Source organism: Chiloscyllium plagiosum, unplaced genomic scaffold, assembly GCF_037043375.1.
Source record: "Chiloscyllium plagiosum isolate Xiang-an unplaced genomic scaffold, Cpla_swu_hap1 HiC_scaffold_12, whole genome shotgun sequence".
NCBI classification, from domain to species: Eukaryota; Metazoa; Chordata; class Chondrichthyes; order Orectolobiformes; family Hemiscylliidae; genus Chiloscyllium; species Chiloscyllium plagiosum.
Window position 1 is genome coordinate 51,921,265 of NW_028270150.1, and position 27,820 is coordinate 51,949,084.

Genomic DNA, 27,820 nt, shown 5'->3' on the forward strand with positions numbered 1-27,820 from the left:
CTTTCTTTGCTGTCTGCGTGAGAACGGAATTCAATGCAGACCATAGTGCTATAATCCCCTGTAGCTTGACCATCAATGGCCTGTCAGAGAAAGCCTTCTTGGCTGCCTTCAACCGTGCCTCGAGGAGACGTTGCTGCTCACCCTTCTGCCGCTTCCTACTGGCAGAGTAGGAAATAACTACACCCCGATATAGGCTTTGGCAGTTTCCCAAAGGATGTATGGACTACTAACCGAGCCTGAGTTAATGCCTCAGAACGCCCAAAATTCCCTTGAGAAATACTCCACTCACCTATTAGCCTTAAGGATAAAGGGATCCATTCACCAGTGCCATGGTCCCACTATAGCATGCTTAATCTTAAGTAACAGGTACACTGGAGCATGATCGGACATTGTCATATTACCAATCGAACAAGATGCCATTAAGTCCAGAGTTGCCACGGGAGTAAAAAAAAAATCAATCCGAGTGTGACATCTGTGCGGATTAGAGAAAAACAAAATCCCTGATGACTAACACCTGATGAAGGAGCGATGCTCTGAAAGCTACTGTGCTTCCAATTAAACCTGTTGGACTATAACCTGGTGTTGTGTGATTTTTAACTTTGTACACCCCAGTCCAACACAGGCATCTCCAAATCATTCCTGCAATGTAGGATGAAGATGCCTCCAGACGTTCACCAACCCTAACTCCACACATAGATCCACTAATCATTTAGTTTGTACAGAGGGTACTGGGGCGCCTTTGAGCAATCTGTCTACTGTGGGATCCACGAGACAGTTAAAATCTCCCCCTATAATGATGCGTCGGAATTCGAGACTTATTAGTTTAGAAAACACATCTACCAAAAACTTAAGGGGATGAGCTGGAGGGCAATAAATATTTAAAACACCATATTCTTTCCAATGATCAAATCTTTAAGAATTACAAACCTCCCATGTGTGTCTTTAACACACTCTAGGAACTTATATGGGAGATTCTTCCGAACCAATATAGCCACTCCCCTACTTCTGGTATTAAATGATGAAAAAATAAACTCGGTCAAAGTTATTCTGCTGTAATTTCAGATGCTCCTTGTCATCGAAGTGTGTCTCCTGTAACAAAGCAATATCCACCTTCTTCCTCTTAATTGGTGAGTGACTTCCCCTGATGTTCCAGGTACACCATTTAATCAAGTCATTAGCCATAATCTTATGCAGTAACATTTAAATTCCAGACAGGAGGAACTCGAACCACAAATCACTGAGTCTTAGTGTCACATGATCCACCGAACACAGAAACTAAGACCGCTACATTAAACAAACCTACAAAGCTATTAAAAATTAAAAATAACAAAAACCAAAAAAAAAACACACCAACATATAAAACAAAATGGCGCTGAGTAGAGGAGCACACCCCCTGCCCAGAGGGGGCAATTACCCATCCCAAACTGCCCATAGGTAGGCATCTAACCATCCCACCATCTAGGGTGGATCGGAGTACCGGCGAATACCTCAGAGTACCAAATCCCAAGTTCTCTCAGTCTTCTCTTGACACTGTCATGAGATTTTCGTTTCTGGATCACCGCCGCTGAGAAGTCCTGGAAGAACATGATCTTAAAGCCCTCGTAAATTAGGACCTTTGGATCCTTCCCCTGCATCCTGGAAGCTTCCATGATTCTGTCCTTATGCCTATAGTGATGGAACCCCACCAGGAAAGGACGATGACATTGACCTAGATCCGATCTCCGTCCTCTCTATCTTCAATCCTCTCATGCCAGCCTCCAAGTCAAGGAATTTCTCAATAAATTCCGCAGGCCGCTCTCCTTCCTTACCCTCAGGCAGACTGATGATCCGAATGTTTTTTCTCCTACCCGTGTTCTCAAGATCATCCACTTGCTTACTCAAATTGCAGACCTGCGTCTCCAGGGCTTGGATCCTATCCTTGGATGAACTGGCATCAGCTTCCACCACTGTGACCCTGTGCTCCACCTCATCCATCCTCTTCTCCAAGTCTGCCAGCTGTGGCTCATGCTTCTACAGCATGAGAGAGATTGGAGCCAGCTTCTCTTCTATTTGTTTCCCCAACATCTCGCAAGATTTCACCAGGGCCTGGAAAGTAATCGACTCAGAGGATCCTGCAGGCTGGACGCTCTTCCTCGTGTGGGATTGTCTCATTGTCTGCCTGTATGGGAGGTTCCCTACTAATCAATGAATTGCTGCAGATCTCCACTAGGCACTTGGGGATAAGGGAGAGATGAGCTGGACAGGGTTTTGACATGGAATGTTGCCAGAGAGGTAAAGTGTGAGCCTAGTGGTTAAACAGTGTTGAGGGTGATAGGGGAGTGGCAGCTATGCTGATTATGTGCCTGCAACGGTGAGGTGGGATGTCAGACTGCCAATGTTCATCTCAGTGCACAGCAGCCTTTTACAGATGATGCAAGTCCAGGGGATGCTGATCTTTGAGGATAGCTGAATGGCGCACTGTTTGGCAAATTACATGTGGTAAGATGGGGCTGGAAACGGACAAGAGAGATGCGACGGAGGCAATGGAGGTAGCTAGAGGGGCATTTAGGAAGATAAGAGAAAACCCACTAGACCTCAATGAAAAACCTTGATCTAATGCGCACTTGCAAAAAAAGAATGGACAAGGTTCAGCCAAGAGACTTTATGCAGAGGGTTAAAATATACCAGTTCAAAAGTTCTGTCTCCCAGCTGTAATACTTTTACATATTTAGACAATGAATAGCCTTCAACAGTTTCCTTTCTCACCTTAACTATTGGTTATATTAAGAAATATGTGGGTCGGGGAGGACGGACTTTGGGTGGTCAGCTGTTTTAGTGGGAACATTGTCAATGGAGGTGGTGGTGAACTCTATGGAAATGAGGAGCTTGGGGTCAAAGAATGACAAGGGATGGGAGACAAACTGTAGAAGGTGCAAATTTTCTACTCTTAAATGTTCACATACTTGCAGTAATATTAAAATAAAATTTAATTTTTTTTCATCATTTCACTGCTATTTTTATATGCTCAACATTTAGACAAATACTTTTCTTCATGAATTACCTTTGCATTTAATGCACTCCATTTTATTAATAAATAATTTAATACTATCGTGGGATGGCACAGTAGTGAGCACTGCTGCCTCACAGCACCAAGGACACAGGCTTGATTCCACCTTTACCCCACGTCTGAGTGGATTTCCACAGGGTGCTCCGGTTTCCTCCCACAGTCCAAAGGTGTACAGGTTAGGTGGATTGGCTATGCTACATTATTCATAATGTCCAGGATTATGTAGGCCAGGTAGATTAGCCATGGTAAATGTTACTGGGACAGAGTGGGGGGGGGTGAGAGTCTGGGTCGGATGCTCTTTTGAGCAGATTCAAATGGGTCAAATGGTCTCTATCTGCACTGTAGAGATTCTATGACTCTATGTTGTTGCAGGCCTTGAACATGTAGTTGGAAATTTACTAATCTATATACAATGAAATATTGTCATAGACTGGTACTAAATTGGAAATCACAGACATAGAATGCCAAAGAATGTTTTGTGTAGGAAACAGAAATATTGAACTGGTGCAGTCGAAGATTCACCCCCTCCCCTTCACTGAAATTTAATACTAAATATATTTTTAATGCAAAAATAAAATTTTACATTTGGTTTGATCAGGAAGCAATTAATACCAACACTGGAAAACAAAATCTTGTGTTTCCCTCTTAAATAAATGCAAGTTTACCAAAAACTATAAACTGAAGTTTACAAAGATTGTCTCTTGCTGAGAAATGAATTGTTGTACATCAATGCTATGATGTTCCCGAGCATGAACCTTATGAAGTCATATTGTTCAGAACAGTAAAATGCAATTTATAGTACTACATTTTAAAAGCAGTAAAAAAAGAAAGCATGTTGTAGAGTTTTTTGGCTTCTAATTCACAATTTATCAATGTCTTGAACTGTCCACTATCCTCAATGTGGGTTGCATTTAAAAAATATCAAACAATTAATGTACTGCTGGGTATTATTACCAAGCCTTATAACAGACATAGAATATTACAGCACAGTTAAGGCTCTTTGACCCTGATGTTGCACTGACCTATGAAACCAATCTGAAGCCCATCTAACCTACACTATTCCATTACCATCCATACGTTTATGGAATGACCATTTAAATTACCTTAAAGTTGGCGAGCTTACTACTGTTGCAGGCAGTGCATTCCACACCTTTACTACTGAGTCAAGAACCTATCTTTGACATCTGTCCTAGATCTACCACCCCTCAATTTAAAGCTATGATCCCCCTGCTAGCCATCAGAGAAAAAAGGCTCACTGTCTACTCTATCTATCCTCTGATCATCTTGTATATCTCTATTAAGTCACCTCACAACCTTCTTTGCTCCAATGAAAACAGCCTCAAGTCACTCAGCCTTTCTTCATAAGACCTTCTCTCCATTCCAGGCAATATCCTGGTAATTGTCCTTTGCACCCTTTCTAATGCTTCTACATCCTTCCTATAATGCAGTGACCAGAACTGTACGCAATATTCTAAGTGCAGCTGCACCAGAGTTTTGTACAGCTGCAACATGACCTCATGGCCTCCAAAACGCAATCTCTCTACCAATAAAAGCTAACACACCATACACCTTCTTCACAACCCTATCAACCTGCGTGACAACTTTCAGAGATCCATGTATATAGACAGAGATCTCTCTGCTCATCCACACTGCCAAGAATCTTACCATTAGCCCAGTACTATCTATTCCTTCCAAAGTGAATCACCTCACAGTTTTCCTCATTAAACTCCATTTGCCACCTCTCAGTCCAGCTCTGCAGCTTATCTATGTCCCTCTGTAACCTACAACATCCTTCTTCACTATCCACAACTCCTCCGACTTTAGTGTCATCTGCAAATTTACTAATGAGTCGTTCCACGTCCTCATCCAGAGCATTTATAAAAAAAATGACCAACAGCAGTGAACCCAAAACAGACCCTTGCGACACACCACTAGTAACTGAACTCCAGGATGAACATTTCCAATCAACCACCACCCTGTCTTCTTTCAGCTAGCCAATTTCTGAGCCAAACTGCTAAATCACCCTCAATCCCATGCCTCCGTATTTTCTGCAATAGCCTCTCGTGGGGAACCTTATCAAAGAACAAATTAGTAACAAAACAAGATAATAACAGCTCATAGTACCAAAAGAATAGAATTATAGTTTCCTTTCACAATTCTTGTTCCAAGTTTAGCCTGCCTTCTTGCTTGTGTAACATTAGTTGTTTTTTCCTATTTTCTAGTTAAATGCTAAAAATGTCTTTTACCCATTCAAGCAAAAAAACCTGACAATGTGCTACAAGACCACTTGCAAGAAAAAAGAGCATTTAAAGAAAACCTTTGTCAGACATTTTCATTTATTTGTATACTGCAAATATAAATCAATTTAATAGAAGTCAATACATCTTACTTTCAAAATGCAATGAAACATGAATTAGAGAGAATGTATTTGCTTTAGTTGTTTACTCAAAAGTAGACCAGGGAACACAAAATGGAGAGTTCATAGAAAAAAAGCAGATACGTTTTGTAATTGAATTCAGCTTCTTTGTGTGGATAAACAGACAAGCTCTTGCCAATCTCATTACAGAACCTCTGAAAAGGAACTGAACCTGAACAATAGTCAGAATTATGCTGAGCGAATTCTTAGTTACAATCGAAAGGCAGCAGCATTTTGTCAGCTCAGAACAAATTCTGATAATATTGTGATTGTGTAAACTTGAGTTACATGGTAAAGTGTCTTGTGTAATCATATTCAATTGTTGGAATGACTGCTTGAACAAATTTCAAAAAAATAAGAAGATACCTGAAAATCAGTAAGTTAAGGAAACAGCATCGTTAATTAAAACAATAAATATTGCAGTACTTTGAGACCAAAATCTTTAACATTACAAAAAATCCTGTGTGCCTAAATTGGCCTCTGGAAGTCCTTAGTGGCCAAAGAGGTTAGTAATAAATAATACTTTCAATTAAGCGTTCTTACTACCACAAGGGAGAAGGAACTGAAATTAGAAATAGAATGGAAATTGGACTAAAGGAGAACTATGTATTGCCACATAATTTTAAACGCAATCAAAACTCAGGCTGGTAGCAAAACTCAAGAAAATGAATTTGTAGAATGTCTTGAGATGACTTTTAGGTAGAGCCCAGTTGGGGTGTAGAACATGCAGTTCTGGAGTTAGTGATATGTAATGAAACAGACTTGATTAGGGAACTGAACGTGAAGGATCCACTAGGGGGCAGTGACCATAATATGATAGAGTTCACCCTGCAGTGAGAGAGAAGATTGTATCAGATGGAACGGTATAACAATTGAGTATAAGGTAATCATAAAGACACGAGGGAGGAACTGACCAGAATTGATTGGAAGGGAAACCTAGCAGGGATGACATTGGAGCAGCAATGGCAGGGGTTTTTGGGTAATTAGGGAGGCACAGCAGAAATTCATTCCAAGGAAGTAAAAGTATACAAAGGGGAGGATGAGGCAACATTGGCTGACAAGGGAGGTCAGGGACAGCATAAAGGCAACAAAAGAGAATATGATGAAGATTAGTGAGAAGGCAGAGACTTAGGAAGACTAAAAATGAGCAGAGGATAACTAAAAAAAAAGCAAAAAAGGGGGAGATGATGAAATATATGATAGTAAACTAGCTAGAAATGTAAAAGAAGATTGCAAGAATTTTTTTTTAAGATATATAAAAGATGACAGAGGGGCAAGTTTGGAATTGGACCGCTGAAAAACGATGCTGGCAAAGTAGTAATGGGGAACAAAGAAATGTCAGAGGAACTAAAATGGTACTTTGTATCAGTTTTCACAGTGGAAGACAACAATAACATACCAGAGCTTCAAGAGTGTCGGGGGCAGAGGTTGGTGCTGTGGCCATTACTAAGGAGAAAGTGGTGGGGAAGGTGAAGAGTCTGAAAGCAGACAGCCTAGATGGACTACACCCCAGATTTCTGGACGACATAACTAAGGAGATTGTAGAGGCATTGGTGATATTTCAGGAATCACTGGATTCAGAGAGGGTCCCAGAGGACTGGAAAATAGCTAATGTAACACCCCGTTTAAGCAGGAGGGAAGGGAGAAGACAGGAAACGATAGGCTGGTTAACTTGACCTCAGTCATTGGTAAGATTTTAAGAGTCAATTTTTAAGGACGAGATTGCAGAGTACTTAGAAGCGCATGGTAAAATAGGGCAGGGTCAGCATATCTTTGCCAAAGGGAGATCATGCCTGACAAGCCTGTTAGAATTTCTTAAGGTGGTAAAGAGCAAGTTGGACAAAGGAGTCAGAAGACTTGATCTATTTAGATTTCCAGAAGGCCTTTGACAAGATGCCATACAAGAGCCTGTGAAACAGGATAAGAGGTCATGGTATTAGGGGCAGGTTACTGGCATGGATAGAGGATTGGCTGACTGGCAGAAAGCAGACATTTTGAATAAAGGGATCTTTTTCAGGATGGCAGCTGGTGACTAGTGGAGTTCTGTAGAGGTCAATATTGGACCGTAACTATTCACATATTAACAACCTGGATGAAGGAACTGAAGGCATCGTTGTGACGTTTGCAATTACATAAAGATTTTATAAACCTCAATAAGATGTTCCCTCAACCTCCTACCCTCCAGTGAAAAAGTCCCAGTCTTTCCAGTGTATTTTTATAACTGAAACCCTCCATTCCTAGCAGTATCCTGGTAAGTCTCTTTTGAACACTCTGCAGGTTAATAATATCCTTCCTGTAACACGGCAACCAGAACTGCATGCAGCAGATTAAATTCCCTACAGTGTGGAAACAGGCCCTTTGGCCCAACACGTCCACACCAACCTTCTGAAGAGTAACCCACCCAGATTCATTTCCCTCTGACTAATGTACCTAACAATATGGGCAATTTAGCATGGGACAATCCACCTGACCTGCACATCTTTGGACTGTGGGAGGAAACCGGAGCACATGGAGGAAACCCACACAGACACGGGGAGAACGTGCAAACTCCACACAGTCAGTTGCCTGAGGCTGGAATTGAACCCGGGTCTCTGGTGCTGAGAGGCTGTGGTGCTAACCACTGAGCCACCGTGTACTCAAGAGACCTTACCAACATCCTCTACAACCTCATCATGACATTCCAACTCCCATACTCAAAGGTCAAAGCAATGAAGCCAAGTATGCTAAACACCTTCTTAACCACCCGGTCAACCTATGATGCACATTTCAAAGAATTATGTACTTGAACCCAGAGGTCTGTCTGTTCTACAATACTATCTGGGGCCCTGCCATTATAATTATATAAGTCCTGTCCTTGTTTGTATGTGGTAAAGTGACAAGTTATACATTTTAATGGGAAGAATAGAGGCATAGACTATTCTATGAACAGGAGAGGCTCCAGAAATCCAAAGCACAAAAGGATAAGGGAGTCCCAGTTCAGGATTCGAGGTAAGCATGCACATTGGCAGTTAGGAAGGTCGATGCAATGTTAGCATTCATTTCAAGAAACAAGAACAGAGATGTACTGCTGACATTGTTAAGCTCGAGCCAGACCACATTTGGAATATTGTGGGTGGTTTTGGGCCCCTAATCTAAGGAAAGATGTGCTGTTATTGGAGGAGGTCCAAAGAAGTCTACAAAAATAACCCTAGGGATAAATAGCTTGGTGTCATTTGAGGTGGTTGAAGACGCTGGGTCTGTACCGATGGAGTGTAGAAGGATGAGGGGGGAATCAGATGAAACTTATAAGATATTGAGTGTCTGGAGAGCTTGGAAATGGAAAAGGTGTTTCTAATAACAGGAGAAACTTATGACCTGGGCGACACAGCCTCAGGAATGACGGACAACCTTTTAGAATTGAGATGAGGAAGAATTTCTTCAGCCAGAGGGTGGTAACTCTGTGGAACTCCTTGCGACAGAGGACTCTGGACCCAAGGCCATTGACTGCATTTAAAAGAGAGCGAGATAGATTCTCAAGCAGTATGGGGACCAAGGTTTATGTGGAGAAGGCTGGATTTGGAAACTTATCAGTCATGATAGAATAGCAGAGCAGACTCAATGGGCTGAATGGCCTAATTCTGCTCTGATATCCTATGGCCTTATGATAAAAAAAGGTACTGATTCACAAACTTGGTGACTTCTCCTTTATTAGATTTAAATCATAAACATATTAAGATTAAAACTGGGAGAACTTATTGCAGAATGGCTGCTGGCCTTTTCAGCATCTCACTGTCTTTGTCTTCTCATTGAAATGCATCTTCACACTATGCATAATACAGAAAATAATTCTGCTTCCAGCAGTCACTCATCTGTCTATGGTTACCCTTGCTACAAACGATTGTTCCCTCAAATCCAGAGACTAGAGAGTGCACAACATGACTAGAAGAAAAGGACACAATCCCAAAAGATCAGGATTTGGCACCCTGCATAGTTTAATGGATAAAGCATAGAAATTTCACAGAACACAAATCAGCAGGAGCTAGAGCTAGTTAATGATATAACCTAGAAGAATGTCTGTGGAGGTCAACCCTGGCCTGACTGTACAGGATAGAGTTGAAGACCTTGAAGATTGATCCAGCCAGCCAAACTGGGAGGTTAGCTGCGTCACATTGGGATCTAAGTGTACTGGGCAATCTGGCTATAAACTTTGACAATTGGCATACAGCATGAAAGAATCCAACTAAAAATTGCATGTGCTCTTTGCATCCAGACCACAGTCACCCACTCATCAAGTAGTCAATTCTATGAAAAGAGATTGCACAATGGATCAGAATAATAGCAAAGGGAATTTAGAAGTTAGTTTATTATACTCTGTGCTGAGGCTGCTTTCCTTCAATTGGTGATAAACAAATAAATTGCCGCTGAAGGATCAAGTATTAATTGTGTATCAGTTGACTTCGGACTAGCTAAGGTTACTTCCTAATCCATGTAGCTCAGCTCTTCTGCAGATACATTGAAAGATTAAGTTGTGTCACAGTGCATTAGGAGACAACTTCAGCAAGACCGCAATCAGCTTTTTTAAAAAAAGAGGGTAGATGAGTGTTAAATTGTCACTCAATAAATAAAACTGTTAAAATCTAAATGGTCATTAACATTTTGGTTGCTTGCTAATGTTCAAGGATACATGTGTACACCGAGTTCACCTCCACCTTCTGCAACTGTCTCAATGATTTTCTTCATTACCTCAGCATGCCTGAAAGACAAAACATTGGACACATTTAAACTACTCTTCACAAATACACACAAAACCCTGCCAGAATCACCAATATGTCATTGAACATTGTAAAACAGATATTAATAAGATGGGGAATTGGGGGATTGTGTGTTATGGAATTCATTACAAATAATAAGGTGATCCATTTTTGGTAAACATAAGCAGTAACTGCACTCCAAATATTTGTAAGGTCAGTTAAATGGAAGAGCAGAGAAATAGGGGGCACAGATTCACTGGACATTAAGAAGGTAGGACATCAGGTTGATAATGTTGTAAGAACGGCAATGCAAGTCTAGGTTTATCACAAAATAAAAGACTAAAGAGAAACATCAGGAAGGAAAGTCTATAACAGTGCTTCTCAAATCATGATGTGCCATAACTGGCAACATGGAAAGCCTCAGTTGAAACGTCATTGTGATGACCATTACTTACACAATCACATTTGTCATACAGGAAGTAAGTGACAAAATTGCAACATTTAAGAAGAAAGCTAGAAAATAATTTGGCAAACTACATTGAGCAATGGAGTATAGGATATATTTCCACAACTGGCAGAGTTTCAAATGTAAAGACAACATGTAAAAAATGGGATCCTTGCTCACCTCACAATGAGTATTTACTTTGAAAATGTAAACAGAAGTACAATTGGGTTGAGATTCATTTGCAACATTTGCTCAATATCGTGTTGCTCACGTGGAAAACCAGAAACAGAAATGCCCTGTGACCGCATTGGTGAAAGCGTACTTTGTTTCACAACAACATTCATTGGGGAAACACCAGTTTTTGCTATGGTAACAAAGGTACAATCCTGCAGTGATAGTTAAACATCACATTAATGACAGAGAGACTGCTGTGAAAAGCAGGTAGCCACTTCACAGATATCTGGATGTAAATAGCTGTCTTATTTAAATCATTATTTAAATGTTTTCTTGCATGAAATTCTTTCACAATACAGATTTAACTCAGAAGCGAGTGGATCCATAATTACTATTCCAATTTGAAAGGGGTACATCATCTGGTACTTCTTGATGATTACCAGTCGAGAACTAGAGGACACAACTGCAGAACAAACTGTTGGGCATTTAGGACTGCGATGAGAAGAGATTCACTCAATGTTTTAAACCTGTGGAGTTCTTTACCTCAAGGAGCTGTTGATGCTCAAGCAATGGATATGTTCAAAACATATAGAGTCAAAGTTGCACAGGAAGCAGAGTCTTTAGTCCAATTCGTCCATGCTGACCATATATCCTAAACTAATCTACTCCCATTTGCCAACATTTGGCTCATGTCCCTCTAAACTCTTCTTATTCATAAAACCATCCAGATGCCGGTTAAATGTTGTAAATGTACCAGCCTGCATGAACGCTAATAAAGTTAAGGGATACCGAGATGGTAGTAGTAGGTGAAACGGAGGTTGATCAAGTGGGTGTAGTTTGCTCGCTGAGTTACCTAGTTAGGTGATGAAACATCTGGAAAATGAACCTTCCAGCTTAGCGAGGAAACCTACATCCAGAACCTCAAGCTGAGCTACAAATCTTCTCAAAACCCGGTAGATCAATTGGACGATCATTAAGCTGAACCTAGGGCCCCTGCTTCTATTTCTCACATTCTTCTACAAAATGTATGGCTTTTGGAACCTTAAATAAATGAATGAGAACTGTTAGATTATAACTTCTATCAATAGGGCATTTTTGGGAAGTATTTTGGTATTTTGACTACTTTATTCTATTATTTCATTAAAGGATACTTTGGTGTCAACATTAAACCTCACTTTCCCCCATGATCAGCACGAAAGAGTTAAAAATGGTCAGCCACACAACTCTAGTCTGAAGTTTATGTGGTCATTCCCACTTTTATGGCGGTGGGCTTTGTGTAACACAAGTATCTGCTGTGGAAGCACAGGACACACTGAAAAAGCAGTGAAAGAGACGCAGTAGCTGCTGGCTCCACAAGTTAAATGCCTTTTCCAGCACTCCTTGTGAGCTAGAATGAACAACAGCACGCTCTCTTCCACCCTCACCCCTCCCCCAACATCCCTCAAAGCAGCCTTCGGTCTACATACTGTTGTGCTCGATCACTAATCCCTTCCTTTTCCATGATGTATGATCTTACCCTCTGTATTAGGATGCCCAGCCTCACCAACCAAACACCCTACCCACAATAGTTGATAACTCTTTTTCATTGTAGCTGCATGCCATTGGCTTTTCATTTAACTGTCTAGAGTTTAAGTTTCCCGGATTCCTAGTAGAAACTGATTTTAAGAAAATGATAACAGTCACTTTACAACCTGACTATAGCTTTAAGAGACAATAGCCAATAATGAAGTTTTACAACTTTTAGAAAGATATACTGACAGTTTGGTGAATAAACTTGGCCAGCCTAAAGCTTGTGCTTTTGCAAGGATTTAAAAATTGCTGACTTTAAAAGTTATCACATAGGGCATCTATTTTCCTTAGCTTTTACAATCCATGATTATCTATTCTCTGACATGATACAGTCCTGAAATAATGGTCTTCAAGTTACAAGTAGATGGTAGAAACAATTCCTTTGAAAACTCTTAATACCAAAGTCCAAGCTTGAAACAAAACTTCAGAATTTCTATTTTTTCCAGAAATGGACAGAGAGTTTCTTAGTCACTGAAATGCTTTGGTAAGGTACCTAGAAGGGTGAAGTTTTTTCCTGGTTTTAACTGACACTTAAACTCTCAGGAAGAGGTGAGGCAAGTAATCAGACATGCCCACAGAGAATGAGCAAATCACTACCAGAATTCGAACAGCAGTGCACTTTTCATTTCAATTTATATTTTCTAAATAATCTGCTCAAGGATGTTTTTACCCACTTCTGGCAGGTGCGACTTGAACACAGGCCTCTTGACTCAAAGATAAAGACATTACCACTTTGCCACAATAGCCTCCTGTGTGTAGATTTAGCTATTTTTAAAATCAACCTGCTCAGAGATTTCATGACATACCTCTGGGCTGTTAGGGTCACTACCACTGCACTGCAAGGGACCCTTTCATGTAGCTTTAACTATTTTTCATCAGCCTGTTCAGATTGATTACCATACAACTCTGGAATGGCTGGGACTTAATTCAGGCCTCCTATCCCAGAGTTAGAGACACCACCACTACTGCATAAGGCCACTATTAAGTAAATTTCAATATTTTCTAATCAAGTCGGTTCAGGGATGTCATTACACATCGCTGAAGCATTTAGGATTGGAACCTGGATCCGCTGGCTCAAAAGGTAGGGACACCACCACACCACAAAACCCATACAATGTAGATTAATTTATTTATTTTCAAATCAATCTGTTCAGAAATGTTATTACACATCTCTGGAATAGGTGGGATTTGAATCTAGGCCTCCTGGCTTACAGACAGGGAAATTACAACTGCACCAGAGTGTCCCTAAGACTATTTTTTAAAGTAAATAACATTCCTCATTAAAGATATGACTAGAACTCAGTGTGTTCAGCAATAGCCTAGCTCTGCAACCACAATCACAATGGCTTCCTCCTTGCTTTTCCTCAAATGGAAGGGATTAATACATAAACTGATTGTACTTGAAGTGCAAATAAGGTGTAGTCAGGAAAATCCAAAGGGGTAAGCAAATCTACTGAATATTTTACTGTGGATGTGCTTACATTCATGACCAACATTACTTGACAATTCATTCATCAAAATATGAATTCCAGAATATCCACCATTTTCTCCAATTCACTTTTAGGCCAGTCCAACTATTGATTGTACATTACACATTTGATAAATAAATATTCACATTTCCATAACTACAAAGATATTTATAAGTCACCCTGTATTCCAATATTGCCCTGCAAGTACAGTAGATTGTTTATCTTAAGTATTTATTTTTAACCTTGAATAACTCAGATTATAAATATTGTTGAAGATCAGGTGTTTTAAAAGTTACATTTTCATCGACACTGATAAATCCATAATTCCCAAATTAATTAGCAGACTGTTGAAAATTACAAATGAATACCTGCATGGATGAACAGAACACATTGAAGGTGGGGGCAAGTGGGGATGATTTTCAATTGTCACTGTTTTCTTGACATGGTCCTGGCTAATGTCCTCATACATCTCTTCTACAGTCAGTGGGTGTCGTTGCTGAAAATAGGAACATGCCAAACGGTTGATTATGGTTTTACATACATTAATCACGTATGACAAATCTGTATCATAATTAAAATAATAGAGTTTGGTATAACCATTATACTAGGAGAAAGTGTGGACTGCAGATCAGAGTCGAGAGTGTGGTGCTGGAAAAGCACAGCAGGCTCGGCAGCATCCGAGGAGCAGGAGAATTGACGTTTCGGGCATAAGCCCCTGATGAAGGCTTCTCCTGCTCCTCGGATGCTGCCTGGCCTGCTGTGCTTTTCCAGCACCACATTCTCGAATATAACCATTAAACACTATATAATGTTCAAGAAAATAAAGCTCACAAACAATTGTAAAATACTAATCCCTTTACATAACAATGATTGATAAGACACTACCTGTTTACCTCATCATAACCAAACAACCAAAGCCTGGGTGTCTGATAATACTTGTCATAAGTAATATATAGATCATAAGTTCTCGTCTGAAGAATTCCATCTTCTCCAACAGCATCTGCTTTGGGCTTGCTCGCTTCTATCTTGCTCGTATCCAGGGCTGCCTAGAGCAAACAGTTTAAAAGAATATCATATTTCAATGATTGTTTATTCAAATCCAAATTGCAATACTGCTATAGTAGCATTTTAATTAAATTAAACTTTACTGTCTTTCTCAATTATCCTAATCTTTACAGTCACGTGTCATTCCCTAATAAAGAAAACAGTCCTTGGTGGCACAGTGGTTAACACTGCTGCTTCACAGCGCCAGAGACCCCGGGTTCAATTCCCACTTCAGGCAACTGTGTGGAGTTTGCACATTCTCCCAGTGTCTGGGTTTCCTCCGGGTGTTCCTGTTTCCTCCCACAGTCCAAAAATGTGCAGGTTAGGTGAATTGGCCATGCTAAACTGCCCGTAGTGTTAGGTGAAGGGGTAAATGTAAGGGAATGGGTCTGGGTGGGTTGCTCATCGGAGGGTTGGTGTGTTCTTGTTGGGCTGAAGGGCCTGTTTCCACACTAAGTAATTTAATTTATCTTTAGCAAGTGCGAGGCCCGGCTAGCTCAGTCGGTAGAGCATGAGACTCTTATAAGTTTGCAGATGACACCAAAATTGGAGGTGTACTGAACAGTGAAGAGGGTTACCTCAGATTACAACAGGATCTGGACCAGATGGGCCAATGGGCTGAGAAATGGCAGATGGAGTTTAATTCAGATAAATGCGAGGTGCTGCATTTTGGGAAAGCAAATCTTAGCAGGACTTATACACTTAACGGTAAGGTCCGAGGGAGTGTTCCTGAACAGAGACCTTGGAGTGCAAGTTCATAGCTCCTTGAAAGTGGAGTTGCAGGATAGTGAAAAAGGTATTTGGTATGCTTTCCTTTATTGGTCAGAGTATTGAGTACAGGAGTTGGGAGGTCATGTCGCGGTGGTACAGGGCATTGGTTAGGCCACTGTTGGAATACTGCGTGCAATTCTGGTCTCCTTCCTATCGGAAAGATGTTGTGAAACTTGAAAGGGTTCAGAAAAGATTTACAAGGATGTTGCCAGGGTTGGAGGATTTGAGCTATAGGGAGAGGCTGAACAGGCTGGGGCTGTTTTCCCTGGAGCGTCGGAGGCTGAGGGGGTGACCTTATAGAAGTTTACAAAATTATGACGGGCATGGATAGGGTAAATAGACAAAGTCTTTTCCCTGGGGTCAGGGAGTCAAGAACTAGAGGGTGTAGGTTTAGGGTGAGGGAGGAAAGATATAAAAGAGACCTAAGCGGCAACCTTTTCACGCAGAGGGTGGTACGTGTATGGAATGAGCTGCCAGAGGATGTGGTGGAGGCTGGTACAATTGCAACATTTAAGAGGCATTTGGATGGGTACATGAATAGGAAGGCTTTAGAGGGATATGGGCCAGGTGCTGGCAGGTGGGACTAGATTGGGTTGGGATATTTGGTTGCATGGACAGGTTGTACCGAAGGGTCGGTTTACATGCTGTACATCTCTAGGACTCGATTACTAGGGATAAGCTAGGGCAAACTCTAACCTTCCTTTACAAGAAAAATATCCGAACACAAGACATTTTGCTGCCTGGCAATCACACAGACCAGTGATAAGATCATCTATTTGAGTGTTAGATGGTGATTAGCAATGATATGAACATACGAACAAGGGGCAGGAGGTGGTCATTTGGCTGCCGATAGTGAATCTATTTATAACCTCAAATCTACATTCCCATCTGCTTTGATAACCTTCCACTCATCTGCTTACCAAGCATTTATCTGCTTCTGTCCGAAAAACATTCATAGATTCTGCTTTCGTACCCTTTTCAGGAAAGGCGTTCCAGAGACTAAAGAAAAATTCACTGTTTTAAAGGAGTGCGTCTTATTTTTAAACTGTAACCCCTAGTTATAGACTCTCCCAAAACCTGCTGTCTGTATCTACCCTGTCAAGATCTTTCAGTATCTTATGTTTCAATCAAATCCCCCCATACTGTTAAACTCCAACCAATGGAAGACCGGTCTGTCTAACCTAGCCCCATCAGTGGAGCTGCCTATTTGTTATTAGTTTAATAGACCTTCTCCCAACTTAAAAGGAAAAAATACTGCACACAGTACTCCTGATGTAACCTCACCAGTGCATTGTAAGATTGAAGGATATTCTTCCTACTTTTGTATTCAATGACCTTCACAATAAACGATACAAATTCACTTTTCTAATTACTTGCTGTACATCTCCATACTAGTGTTTTGCCCTTTGAGATGCATAGAGATTTAAATGTTCTAGTATGCAGAGTGACAATTTCTCACTATTTAGTGAATGCTTTCTTTTAAATCTTCCTATCAAAATGGACAAGTTCACATTTTCCCACATTATTTTCTATTTACCACACGGACATAACTATCTACACATCTTTTGTGGGCATCTTATGTCCACTTCACAACTTAAGTTTCTACCTACTTCTGTGTTATCAGCAAATTGACAACTACATCTTCTGTTTATTCATTCCGGTCATTTATATAAATTGTAAAATGTTGAGGCTTTCTGTAGTACATCAGTCTAGATTGTGCCAACCAGATAAAGACACTTTCACGTCTACTGTCTGCTTCTTGTAAGCTACTCAATTTTCTTATCTATGCCAATGTTATCCCCTGCACCATATGCCTTTATTTTCCACAATAATCTTTGATGTGGCCCCTTACCAAAAGCATTCTGGAAATCTAAGAACAGATTTCCACAGAATGTTAATTCCTCAAGCTTCTCCAATAAATTGGAGAATAAACATGATTTCAATTTCACAAAAATATACTGACTTTGGATAAATTCAAGATTATTAAGCAAGTGCCCTGCTATAATATTCAATAATAGCTTCAAACATTTATCCTTGGACAGATGTTAAGCCAAGCCACATCAACTATCTCACTAGCCACTCATTCTATGGTGGACTGGGCTGTGCCTGTCGGGGCATCAATACAAAGTGAGAAAACAGTTAGGTTACATATTAGTGCTTTTTTTTTGTACAAAGTTGTCGTGCTCTGGAACAGCTTGCCAACATGTTTATGAAATAATTTGTAGAAGGGTAAAAATATGGGATAAACTCCCACAAGTGAAAGACACTGTGACTCAATTGTGGAGACCAAGTGTCAATGTGGAGTTGAGGCCACAAACAAGTCAGCCATGATCTTAATGAATGCCTGATCAGGCTTGAGCAGTCAAAAGAATAAATTCATATATTTGCATGTTTGAGTTATAATTTCCTTTCCCACATAAGGTCAGAAGTGTGAATTCTCACTGATGATTGCACTGTGCTCAATGCCATTCACAACTTTTTGTGTATTGATGCAGTCACGTACATATGTAGCATGATCTGGGACAACATTCAGGCTTGGGCTAATGTGTTACCAAGTAACAATGCACCATGTAAGTGCTAGTAGGCAATGATAAATCAATAGAAAAGAATCTAACCATTGCTCATTTAATGTTCAATGGCAGTACCTTCACTGAATCCAAACAACATCAACATCCTGGCTGTTACCATTGAAAAGAATCTGAACTTAACCAGCCTCATGTACTGTGGCTACAAAAGCAGGTCAGAGGCTAAGAATCACGTGGACAGTAATTCATCTTTTGCCTTCCCAAGGTTAGTCCACCATCTACAAGGCACAAGTCTGGAGTATGTTGGAGTACTCATTTGCTTGGATAGGTGAAGCTCCAATTACATTCAACAAGTTCGCCACCATCCAGTACAAAGCAGCCAGCTGGATTGGTACACCACCTTCAACTTTCATTGTCTTCAGCACTGACACAGTAACAAGGTACCGTCTACAAGATACGCTGCAGTAACTCACCCAGTCTCCCTTGACCACACCTTCCAAAACTGTGACCACTAAAGGATAATGGTAGCAGCTGCATGGAAACACCATCACCCTTTGAAGTCAGACACCATCCTGAAGTGGAACTATATCACCATGCCTTCACAATCGCAGGGACAAAAAATCTGGAACTTGTTTTCTAACAACACTGGATACCTCTATATCTGAACGACTGCAAGGGTTTAAGAGGGCAGTTCACTACCACCATCTCCAGGGATGGGCAATAAACTATGGCCTAGGAAGAAATATCCACGTCTCATGAATGAATGATTAAAATAGAAGGTCGTTGGGTTAACTAGATATTAGATTATTATTGTCTTGGTCCTTTGAGGTTCAACAAAAATATTTGCACGGTCTTCCTGGGCTGGCCTGATATTTCTCTGTATTACGGTCATGAGATCCCACAGGCCAAAGTGTTTCAAGTGCTGCAATCCTTTCTACTGTTTGGATCTCCTGGAAGCAGTACATGCTGGAATATCCAAATTATCAACCAAAACTAAATAGTGGACTTCTTTATAGCTATTTATGCCACCCATCTCAAAATTCCTCAGTGTAATGAAACAGTGAGACCATATTACTCAGGTGCATAAGTTTCTGTATTTAACACAAATATCAAGTTTCCAAACTACTTTTCCTGAAACATCAATTCTAAGTTTAAACAAACAGCAAATAACTGAAGAGGGCAATTAAAACATATTTTGTTTTAAACACTGTAGCAATTTGTAACTTACATCATCTGTCTCTTCCAACAATCCACTTTCTTCATAGGCTGCGAGAAAGGAAAATTTACTAAGACGCTAGAACAAGAAAACAAACTATACACTGATTTAACAATATAATCATTAAATTGCCACTGAAGGTATGTAATAGCATAGATCACTGGATAAAATTTTATTTTCACCCACAGAATTATGTTCAAAATTATATGTCAGTTGGGGCAATCAAAAACCAAAACTAAAATAGCAACACAAGAACCACAAATAACAGGCCACAGTTCAATAAACGATAAGTACTCAGCACTGCTATAGTATATGGCTGATAATAACAAATAATAGGGTAATGAGCAGGCAACAGAATTTAATCAGATAAGTGCGATAATTTTGAGATAATTCCATATTTTTTGTTTGTCTTAACTCCCACATTAACAATGTGCAGCTAAACTTTAACATTGCAAAATGACCCCAGGAGTGTGTTAGACAAGACTGGGCATCAAACTAAATGAGGATACACTAGGGCAACTGATACAAAGCTTGGTCAAAGAGATAGCTTTTAAGCAGCATCTCAAAGGGAGTAAAGTATGAAAGAAAGAACCATAATCTACTGTAATGTTAAACTTACTAACAACCGCAATTCTGGTCTCCTTCCTATCGGAAAGATGTTGTGAAACTTGAAAGGGTTCAGAAAAGATTTACAAGGACGTTGCCAGGGTTGGAGGATCTGAGCTACAGGAAGAGGCTAAACAGGCTGGGGCTGTTTTCTCTGGAGCGTCGGAAGCTGAGGGGTGACCTTAAAGAAGTTTATAAAATTATGAGGGACATGGATAGGATAAATAGACAAAGTCTTTTCCCTGGGGTCGGGGAGTCCAGAACTAGAGGGCATAGGTTTAGGGTGAGAGGGGAAAGATATTAAAGAGACCTAAGGGGCAACGTTTTCACGCAGAGGGTGAATGAGCTGCCAGAGGATGTGGTGGAGACTAGTACAATTGCAACATTTAGGAGGCATTTGGATGGGTATATGAATAGGAAGGGTTTGGAGGGATATGGGCCGGGTGCTGGCAGGTGGGACTAGATTGGGTTGGGAAATCTGGTCGGCATGGACAGGTTGGACCGAAGGGTCTGTTTCCATGCTGTACATCTCTATGACTCTATAAACCTCTAACACAGCTATCATAATGCCAGTTTTTGTCAACTACAGACTGTTATCTATTCCCCTAATGAGAAGGAATGAAGAAATCCTAGCAGCTATAGATTCTAAGTAAAATTCCACTCCATTACAGTTAAGCAAGTAGTTATTAATCAGTGATAACAAAACTGAACTGCTGCTAAATTTGGTCTCAATGGAGTATTGTAAGAACCCATTCATCAGTTTCCCTTTTAACAAAATAATGTAGTCCGATAATACATTATTTAAGCTGCTCTGATGTATTAGCACAAAAATAAATTGTACAGAGCAATTAGAAAAGCCCCAGGTTGATCTTGGATGCCTGCCTGATTAACTGATCTCTTGAGACCAAACAATGGTCTCAATAGGTTTACATGTCTGTTTGTTGACAAGTGACTCCTGCTTACAAATGCATAAATATGGATATCAGGATTGACTAGTAGTAAACCAGGGAACTTTTATGAATTTAATTTGTACAGAATTCGAGAAGATATTCATAAGTTTCCACAAAAGAGTCTGGTACCTTATGAAAGTCTCGTTCCATTCTATTCCATTTCGGTATATGTTTCACTTCCCTTTCCCAACCAGTACACATCTACATTCTTTTTGAAAGCACCCAAGTTATTTGTCTCAACAAGTTCATGTGAGGGCAAGTTCCACAGTCTCACAGCTCACCACCACCTTCTCAAAAGCAACTAGGGATGGGCAATAAACGCCTGCCCAGCCAGTGACACCTATGTCCCACAAGCAAATTAAAAACTGGTTGCTGAGTAAATACATTTCCCCTCATTTCTCTTTTGAATTTAAAGATTGTTAATTTGATTTGAAATTGGCTTGAAGGTAGCAGACAAAGGGCCTGTGACCAGTGGAGTTCCACAAGAACTGGTGCTGTGTCCACTGCTTTTCGTCATATATAAATGATTTGGGTGTGAAAATAGGAGGTAAATTTGCAAATGACACCAAAATTGGTGGTGTAGTGGATTGTAAAAAAGGTTATCTCAGAGTACAATGGGAGTTTGATCAGATGGGCCAAGGGGCCAAGGAGTTGCCGATGGAGTTTAATTTAGATAAATGTGAGGCATTGCATTTTGGAAAGGCAAATCAGGGCAGGACTTACACAGTAAAAATGGTACAGTCCCAGGGGAGTGTTGTCAAACAAAGATACCTGAGGGTGCAGGTGCATAGTTCTTTGAAAGTGGAGTATCAGGTAGACAGGGTGGTGAAAGCATATGTCACACCTGCCTTTATTGGTCCGTGCATTGCGTACAGGAGCTGAGATGTCATTTTGTAGCTGTATAGGACTATGTACAATTCTGGTCACCCTTCTTTAGGAAGGACATTGCGAAACGTGAAAAGATCTACAAGAATATTGCTGAGATTGGGAGATTTGAGTTATGTGAGAGGCTGAACTGGCTGGGGCTAATTTCCCTGGAGTTTTGGAGACTGAGAGGTGACCTAATAGAGGTTTATAAAATCATGAGGAGCATGGATAGGGTGAATAGCCTAGGTCTTCTTCCCAGGGTGGGTGGGGGGGGGGGGGGGGGCTCCAAACTTAACGAGGGCATAGGTTTAAGATGAGAGGGGAAAAATTTAAAAAGAATGCGAGGAGTCGCTTTTTCATGCAGAAAAAAGTGGTACACTTCTGGAACAAGCTGCCAGAGGAAGTGGTAGTTGAGCACAATTACAATATTTAAAAGGCATCTGGATGGGTATATGGTTAGGAAGGGTTTAGAGGGATATGGGTCAAATGCTGGCAAATGGGACTATGTCAGATTGGGATATCTGGTTAGCTTAGATGAGTTGGACCTAAGCTGTTTCCGAGCTGTACGACTATCTTCTAATAATGGCTCATGGCTTTAAATTCCAGAAATATTGTTTCTCCATCAATGCTTTCCAACTCATTCATATTAGAGACCTTGTATCAAACAATTAGAGAAACAAATGGCACATTAGACTTTGTTCCAAAATTATTAGTGTAAATGAGGCATAACTCTCATTTGTATTCTCTCAAAGTCTTGGGAGGACACATCCAGAGCTTGTGTACAATTTAGGTCTCCTTACGCAATGCATGCCATACCAATCTTAGAGGGAGTGAAACAAATACTTGTTCCGAGCGTGAAGATTATCCAATGAAAATAGATTGGGCAATCCCACATGCTGGCCCCAAAATCCCTAGAGTTAAGAATAATAAGAAATGTTTCTCATTGAGACACAAGTTTAAGGGACTTGATAGGGTAGATTTTATATCGCATTTTGTAAGCTACATGGCAGAGACACAGGCCATTCAGCCCAACCAGTCCATGTCAATCTTTATGATTCACCAAGCCTTTTTCCATCTGATCTCACCCAAATCCATTCCTTTCTTTCGCCATCAGCTTATCTTATCCAGGTCTTGTTATTAATATAGGTGTCATTGTATGGTGATTTAAACATTTTTCACTGTTTTTGTGTGAAAGTACAAGTTACAATAAATTATTATTTTATTTTAATTTCCCCTTAATGCATCTATACTATTCACTTCAACCACTCCCTGTGGCAGTACGTTCGTTGGCTGAAGGGTCGAGAAAAAATGGTCTGAAATGAAACAAAGGGACATTTCTCTAGAGAGCCAGGAAGGCTCGGCAAATTAGTATATTTAAGTCAGAGAGTGATTCATACAGAGGAAATGAATGAGAGTCAGGGAACCCAGAAAGATTAGAGTATTTCAAATGGACTGTTACTGAGAACTAAGAGTATAGCAGTGCTATTACCTTCCATATCAGCAGCTTCTCCATCATCGTCTTCATCATTATCATCCATACAGGCTGTGCTGCTGCCTATACACTTTGAGTTGTCTTTGCTTTCTAGAGTAATCTCTGTGACAGAATCTGTCAATCCAGCAACACCTGTCAACGCCAGGAAAATGCAGTTATGAAATGTCTATCAACATTTGCAATGCATAAGAACAAAATAATTTCTAAAATATTTACTTCATATTAAGTCAGGTTATACATGAAGACAAACAGACAGGTTGAGAGTTATTACAATTGTCTCAACGAGAATTCAGACATTAAGATTATACAATACTTTATAGCACAGGGACAGGTCCTTCAGCCCACCAAGCCTGTGCCAGTTTAGACCAACTACTTATTGCCCCATGTGGTTTCTATCCTTCTGTTCACCTCCCATTCATGTGTCTATCATGATATGCCTTAAATCTTACTAACGTGTCTGCTTCCACCACCTCCACAGACAGTGCATTCTAGGCACTCATCATCCTTTGCATGAAAGGTTTTCCCCACAATTCACCCCTCAACTTTCCCTCTTGCACTTTGACCCTGTGCCTTCTTGTAGTTGACTCTTCTACCCTGGAAAAAAAAGCCTTTGACTATCCACCCTAACTGTGCCTGTCATAAATGTTGTTGACATCTTTCAGGTCACCTTTCAGCCTCAATCCTTTCAGTGAAAGCAATCAGAATTTATCCAACCTCTCTTCATAACTAAAATCCTCTAGACCAGGTAACAACCTGATAAAACTTCTCCACAACCTGTCTAAAGAATCCATGTCCTTATGGTAGCGTGGCAACCAGAACTGCACGCAATATTCCAAATGTGGCCTAACTGAAATTTTATACAGATGTAATATAAGCTGCATTATATTCAATGCTGATGAAGTCAAGCATTCTGTATGCCTTGATTGCTTTATCCACCTGTGTTGCCCCTTTCAGGGATCTGTGGACCTGTACACCCAGATGCCTCTGTATGTTAATGCTTCTTAAGGTTCTGCCATTTACTGGATAATTCAGGTCACCTGACTTTTTCAGGTAGCATTTTCAACCATCCTCATTACCCTTGCTCTTAAAAGCATAGCAAATCCTCAGATAAACTAATTAGTTCAAATCCTGGTACATAATCCCAGTACTGCAAAACCTGTCAGTAAAGGAAACCCAATGTACGCACAAATAAAGGCACAAATATCTTTAAATTCTAAGGTAAATGATTAAGTCACAGTTTACGAGCAAGGAAAACAAGTGGCTATAGAGTAATTCAAGAAACTGCGATTTACCAATTCTTTTATAATTTTGTGCAAAATTAGCTGAAAAGTAAATTTTCCAGAAATCTTACTGCTTTGTGAATATAAATAAATATGCCCAGACTAAATACCACAGAAACGGTCTAGAATTTACTCAGTTGGCTCTGATCTATATTTATTTTTCAAAACCATTTAATAAATTAGAAGAGTAACATTTCTTGACAATTTTAGAATTAAAGGTCCTTTTTTGATTTTTTTTATTCTGATACCTGAATTGTGGTAAGTATCCACCCATCCCCCATCACCATCATCCTCTTCAATGACTGCTTCAAATTCATCAGAATATTCCATCTGTTTGCAACGCTTATAGCAAGGAACTATATGGGAATAGAAAAAACTGTGAAACAATACAAGCAGTACAGTAGATTTCCTCTACTTAAAGCTACACAAGATTATAGCTTTATTTATTAAAATGTAGACCATTTAACCATATTAAAATATAAAGTATATTTGCTCAGTGAACAACTAAACCACTTGATGTTCAGCAATATTTTAAACTGAAAAGATACATTAGTGTGAATTAGTGTATCATGACTGAGTGAAAAAGATATAATTAATTGATTCAGTATGAAAACAGTGGTACCATTTCTTGTCACCATAAACTGTTTATCCTTGGGCAAGTACGGTTTGACTTTGGCATCCTCCCCAGTTCCCCTGCAAAAAACAATAGCATACAGATAACAATCATTTCATTTTAAATTGTCTTTTATCATTTTATATTTATCAATTAAAATGACAATTTGCATTAACACTTCCTTTGGGCTACATACTTTTTGAAGGCAAACTAGGTTTTTCTGTTCTATTGCAAATGAAAATGGCATCCTCATCGACAGAACTGAGATGCTAAAGATTCATCCCTGCGATTTGGTCTGGTCTCAAATTACTTCAGCCGACCAGTGGCCTGATTGCTTATTATCTCCTTCATGAAACCACTCAAAGTTTTATTGTTGGATCAGAGTTTGCCATTTTAACCTGAGTGATAAGCCAATGCCATTTCTTCCAGCTCCTTAGATGCACCCATTCGATATTTTAAAATCATTGATCCTCCCCTTCCTAAATAATCATGGCAGGGTCACACAGGATTCTCAGTGGATCAACCCTAACTTAGAGATCTGATGTTGGCTCCCTGTATTTGTGACCCAAAAATCCAAGAAATCATCAGAGTATAACAATGACACAAGAAGCAACTCAGAGTTGTTGACCTGCAATAGAAGTTAGAGACACTGTGATGATAAGGGAAAGAGAGTCTTTGGATAGTTTTCCCCAGACGTGCAGGAAGAGGAGTGTGTGACTGGTATTCAATAGGGTAAGGAAAGATACGGTGCCATAGAGAAGGAGATTGTGCAGACACTGGTCCTGTGCAACAGATACATGCAAGGACAAAGATAAACATTGCTTATTATACAGGCAAGAATACTAATCATGGAATTATAGAATGGGATGCAGTTCAAATGGGGAAAGAGTAAATTCAATCAGTAGTGTTTTAGATTTTGTCCTATGTTCTCTATACAGTTGCATCTAGGAGTCCAGAAGGATGTTTTGCCTGTGTGCTAGAAAATGAGAGATACAGGATATCTCAAAGCAAGTGGAAAGGAACTTGGAAAAGGAGGAAGGACATGGGAAGAAAAATGGAAAGAGGCCCCAATGAAAACATTATATTGCTTTATACACTATGATTTCCTCACAGCTTATTTTTGCAATTAGTTTTGTATATTCAGCAAGTTTGAATAGATGCCACTTAGTCCCTTCATTTAAGTTGTTATCATAGTCTGTGCAAGACAACAAATGAGAAGCTGACAAAAGAAAGGTTAGAGAGAGATGTGGCACAGTGGCTCAGTGCTGCCTCACAATGCTTGGAACTTTAGTTCAATTCCAGCCTCAGGCGACTGTCTGTGTGGAGTTTGCATATTCTCCCAGTATCTGCGTGGGTTTCCTCCAGGTGCTCCAGTTTCCTTTCTCAATCCAAAGATGTCCAGGTTAGGTGAATTGGCTGAGCTAAATTGCCTACGGTGTCTATGGATGTGTAGGTTAGATGCATTAGTCTGGGGAAATATAGAGTGGTAAGGGAGTGGGTGTGGGTGGGATACTCTTCGGAGGGTCGTTGTTGGGCCAAATGGCCTGTTTCCACATTGTAAGGATTCTATAATTCTATAAAGCTAAAGAAACAATGGGAAATAAAAAAGTAAAATTAGCTTCGAAAATAAAAATTTGTAATCTTCAAATCACCAACAGCACAAAAAAAGGGACAGGGATAGACTCTCATAATTCTAGCAAAACGGGCAGCATTATCAAATTTGTCTCATTGTTTAGCCGGGGAACTAAGTTGGGATATATGAGGTTAGGAAAAAAAAATAAGACATTTAAAACAAAAAAGCAGAGATAATTGATGAAATAATCAAACAGAGATGATTAAAAACCCTTGGTCTAGGTGGATTGCATCCAGATATATTGGAAAGTTAGGAGAATGACAGTATAAGCACCAGCTCATGTGTACACTACCATACTTATTAGAAAAGAAACAGCATCAGAAAACTGTAAGATGCCTATGATTGGAGGGGAGATGGAACAATCTCGGGAACCAAAGTAATTAGCTTAGTCAGTGGTATGAACGATAATAGAATCTTCAAAAGGTTTAATAGAAAAACATCTGGAAACAAAGTTTAAAATCAGCATGGAATCTAAAATGGATGACAATGCTTGCTCAACCTAAAGCAATACCATGAAGATTAGATAAAGATATAATATGTTTGGATTGTCAAAAGGTCTACAATAAGAGGAAGGTTTCACCGACGGTGAAACCAGAGTAAGGTCAAAGATCTAAGGACAGTCACTAATAAACTCATGGGAAGTTCAGGAGAAACTTCTTTACCTAAAGAATGCTTAAACACAGAATGCCTTACAACAAGGAGCAGTAAAGGTTGCTAGTATAGATGCATTTCAGGAAAATTAGATAAACATGACTGAGAATGGATTACATTTATCAGGTTAGAGAAAGGATGCAAGAGAAGGCTTTTACACAGCATAAGCTCATCCATTCGATTAAACAGACGTTTCATGCTGCAAGTTGTAGTCAAATTTGTGCTATTCAGCACTGTATCAACTAGATTGTTCTACTAACTGGTATTTCCAATTATCTCCCTGCGACAAGCTTCATTTGGCCATTGATGAGTTTTATTTTCCC

The 27,820-nt window shown here is 39.9% G+C and overlaps 1 protein-coding gene across 3 annotated transcripts in view; it reads right to left on the reverse strand.

Moving 5' to 3' along the window:
* Nucleotides 1-5,364: 5,364 nt before the first annotated feature.
* Nucleotides 5,365-27,820, reverse strand: part of atg3 (autophagy related 3) — a 36,012-nt gene continuing 13,556 nt past the window's right edge. For all 3 annotated transcript variants that reach the window (XM_043700872.2, XM_043700874.2, XM_087992811.1), the window contains 8 exons: nt 25,223-25,293; nt 24,849-24,956; nt 23,318-23,452; nt 19,418-19,455; nt 14,743-14,895; nt 14,218-14,345; nt 10,126-10,194; nt 5,365-5,828 (listed from right to left, as the gene is read on the reverse strand). In XM_043700872.2, the coding sequence (XP_043556807.1) occupies nt 5,747-5,828; nt 10,126-10,194; nt 14,218-14,345; nt 14,743-14,895; nt 19,418-19,455; nt 23,318-23,452; nt 24,849-24,956; nt 25,223-25,293 (784 nt within the window). In that variant the 3' untranslated portion in view covers nt 5,365-5,746. The remainder of the gene's footprint in view (nt 5,829-10,125; nt 10,195-14,217; nt 14,346-14,742; nt 14,896-19,417; nt 19,456-23,317; nt 23,453-24,848; nt 24,957-25,222; nt 25,294-27,820) is intronic.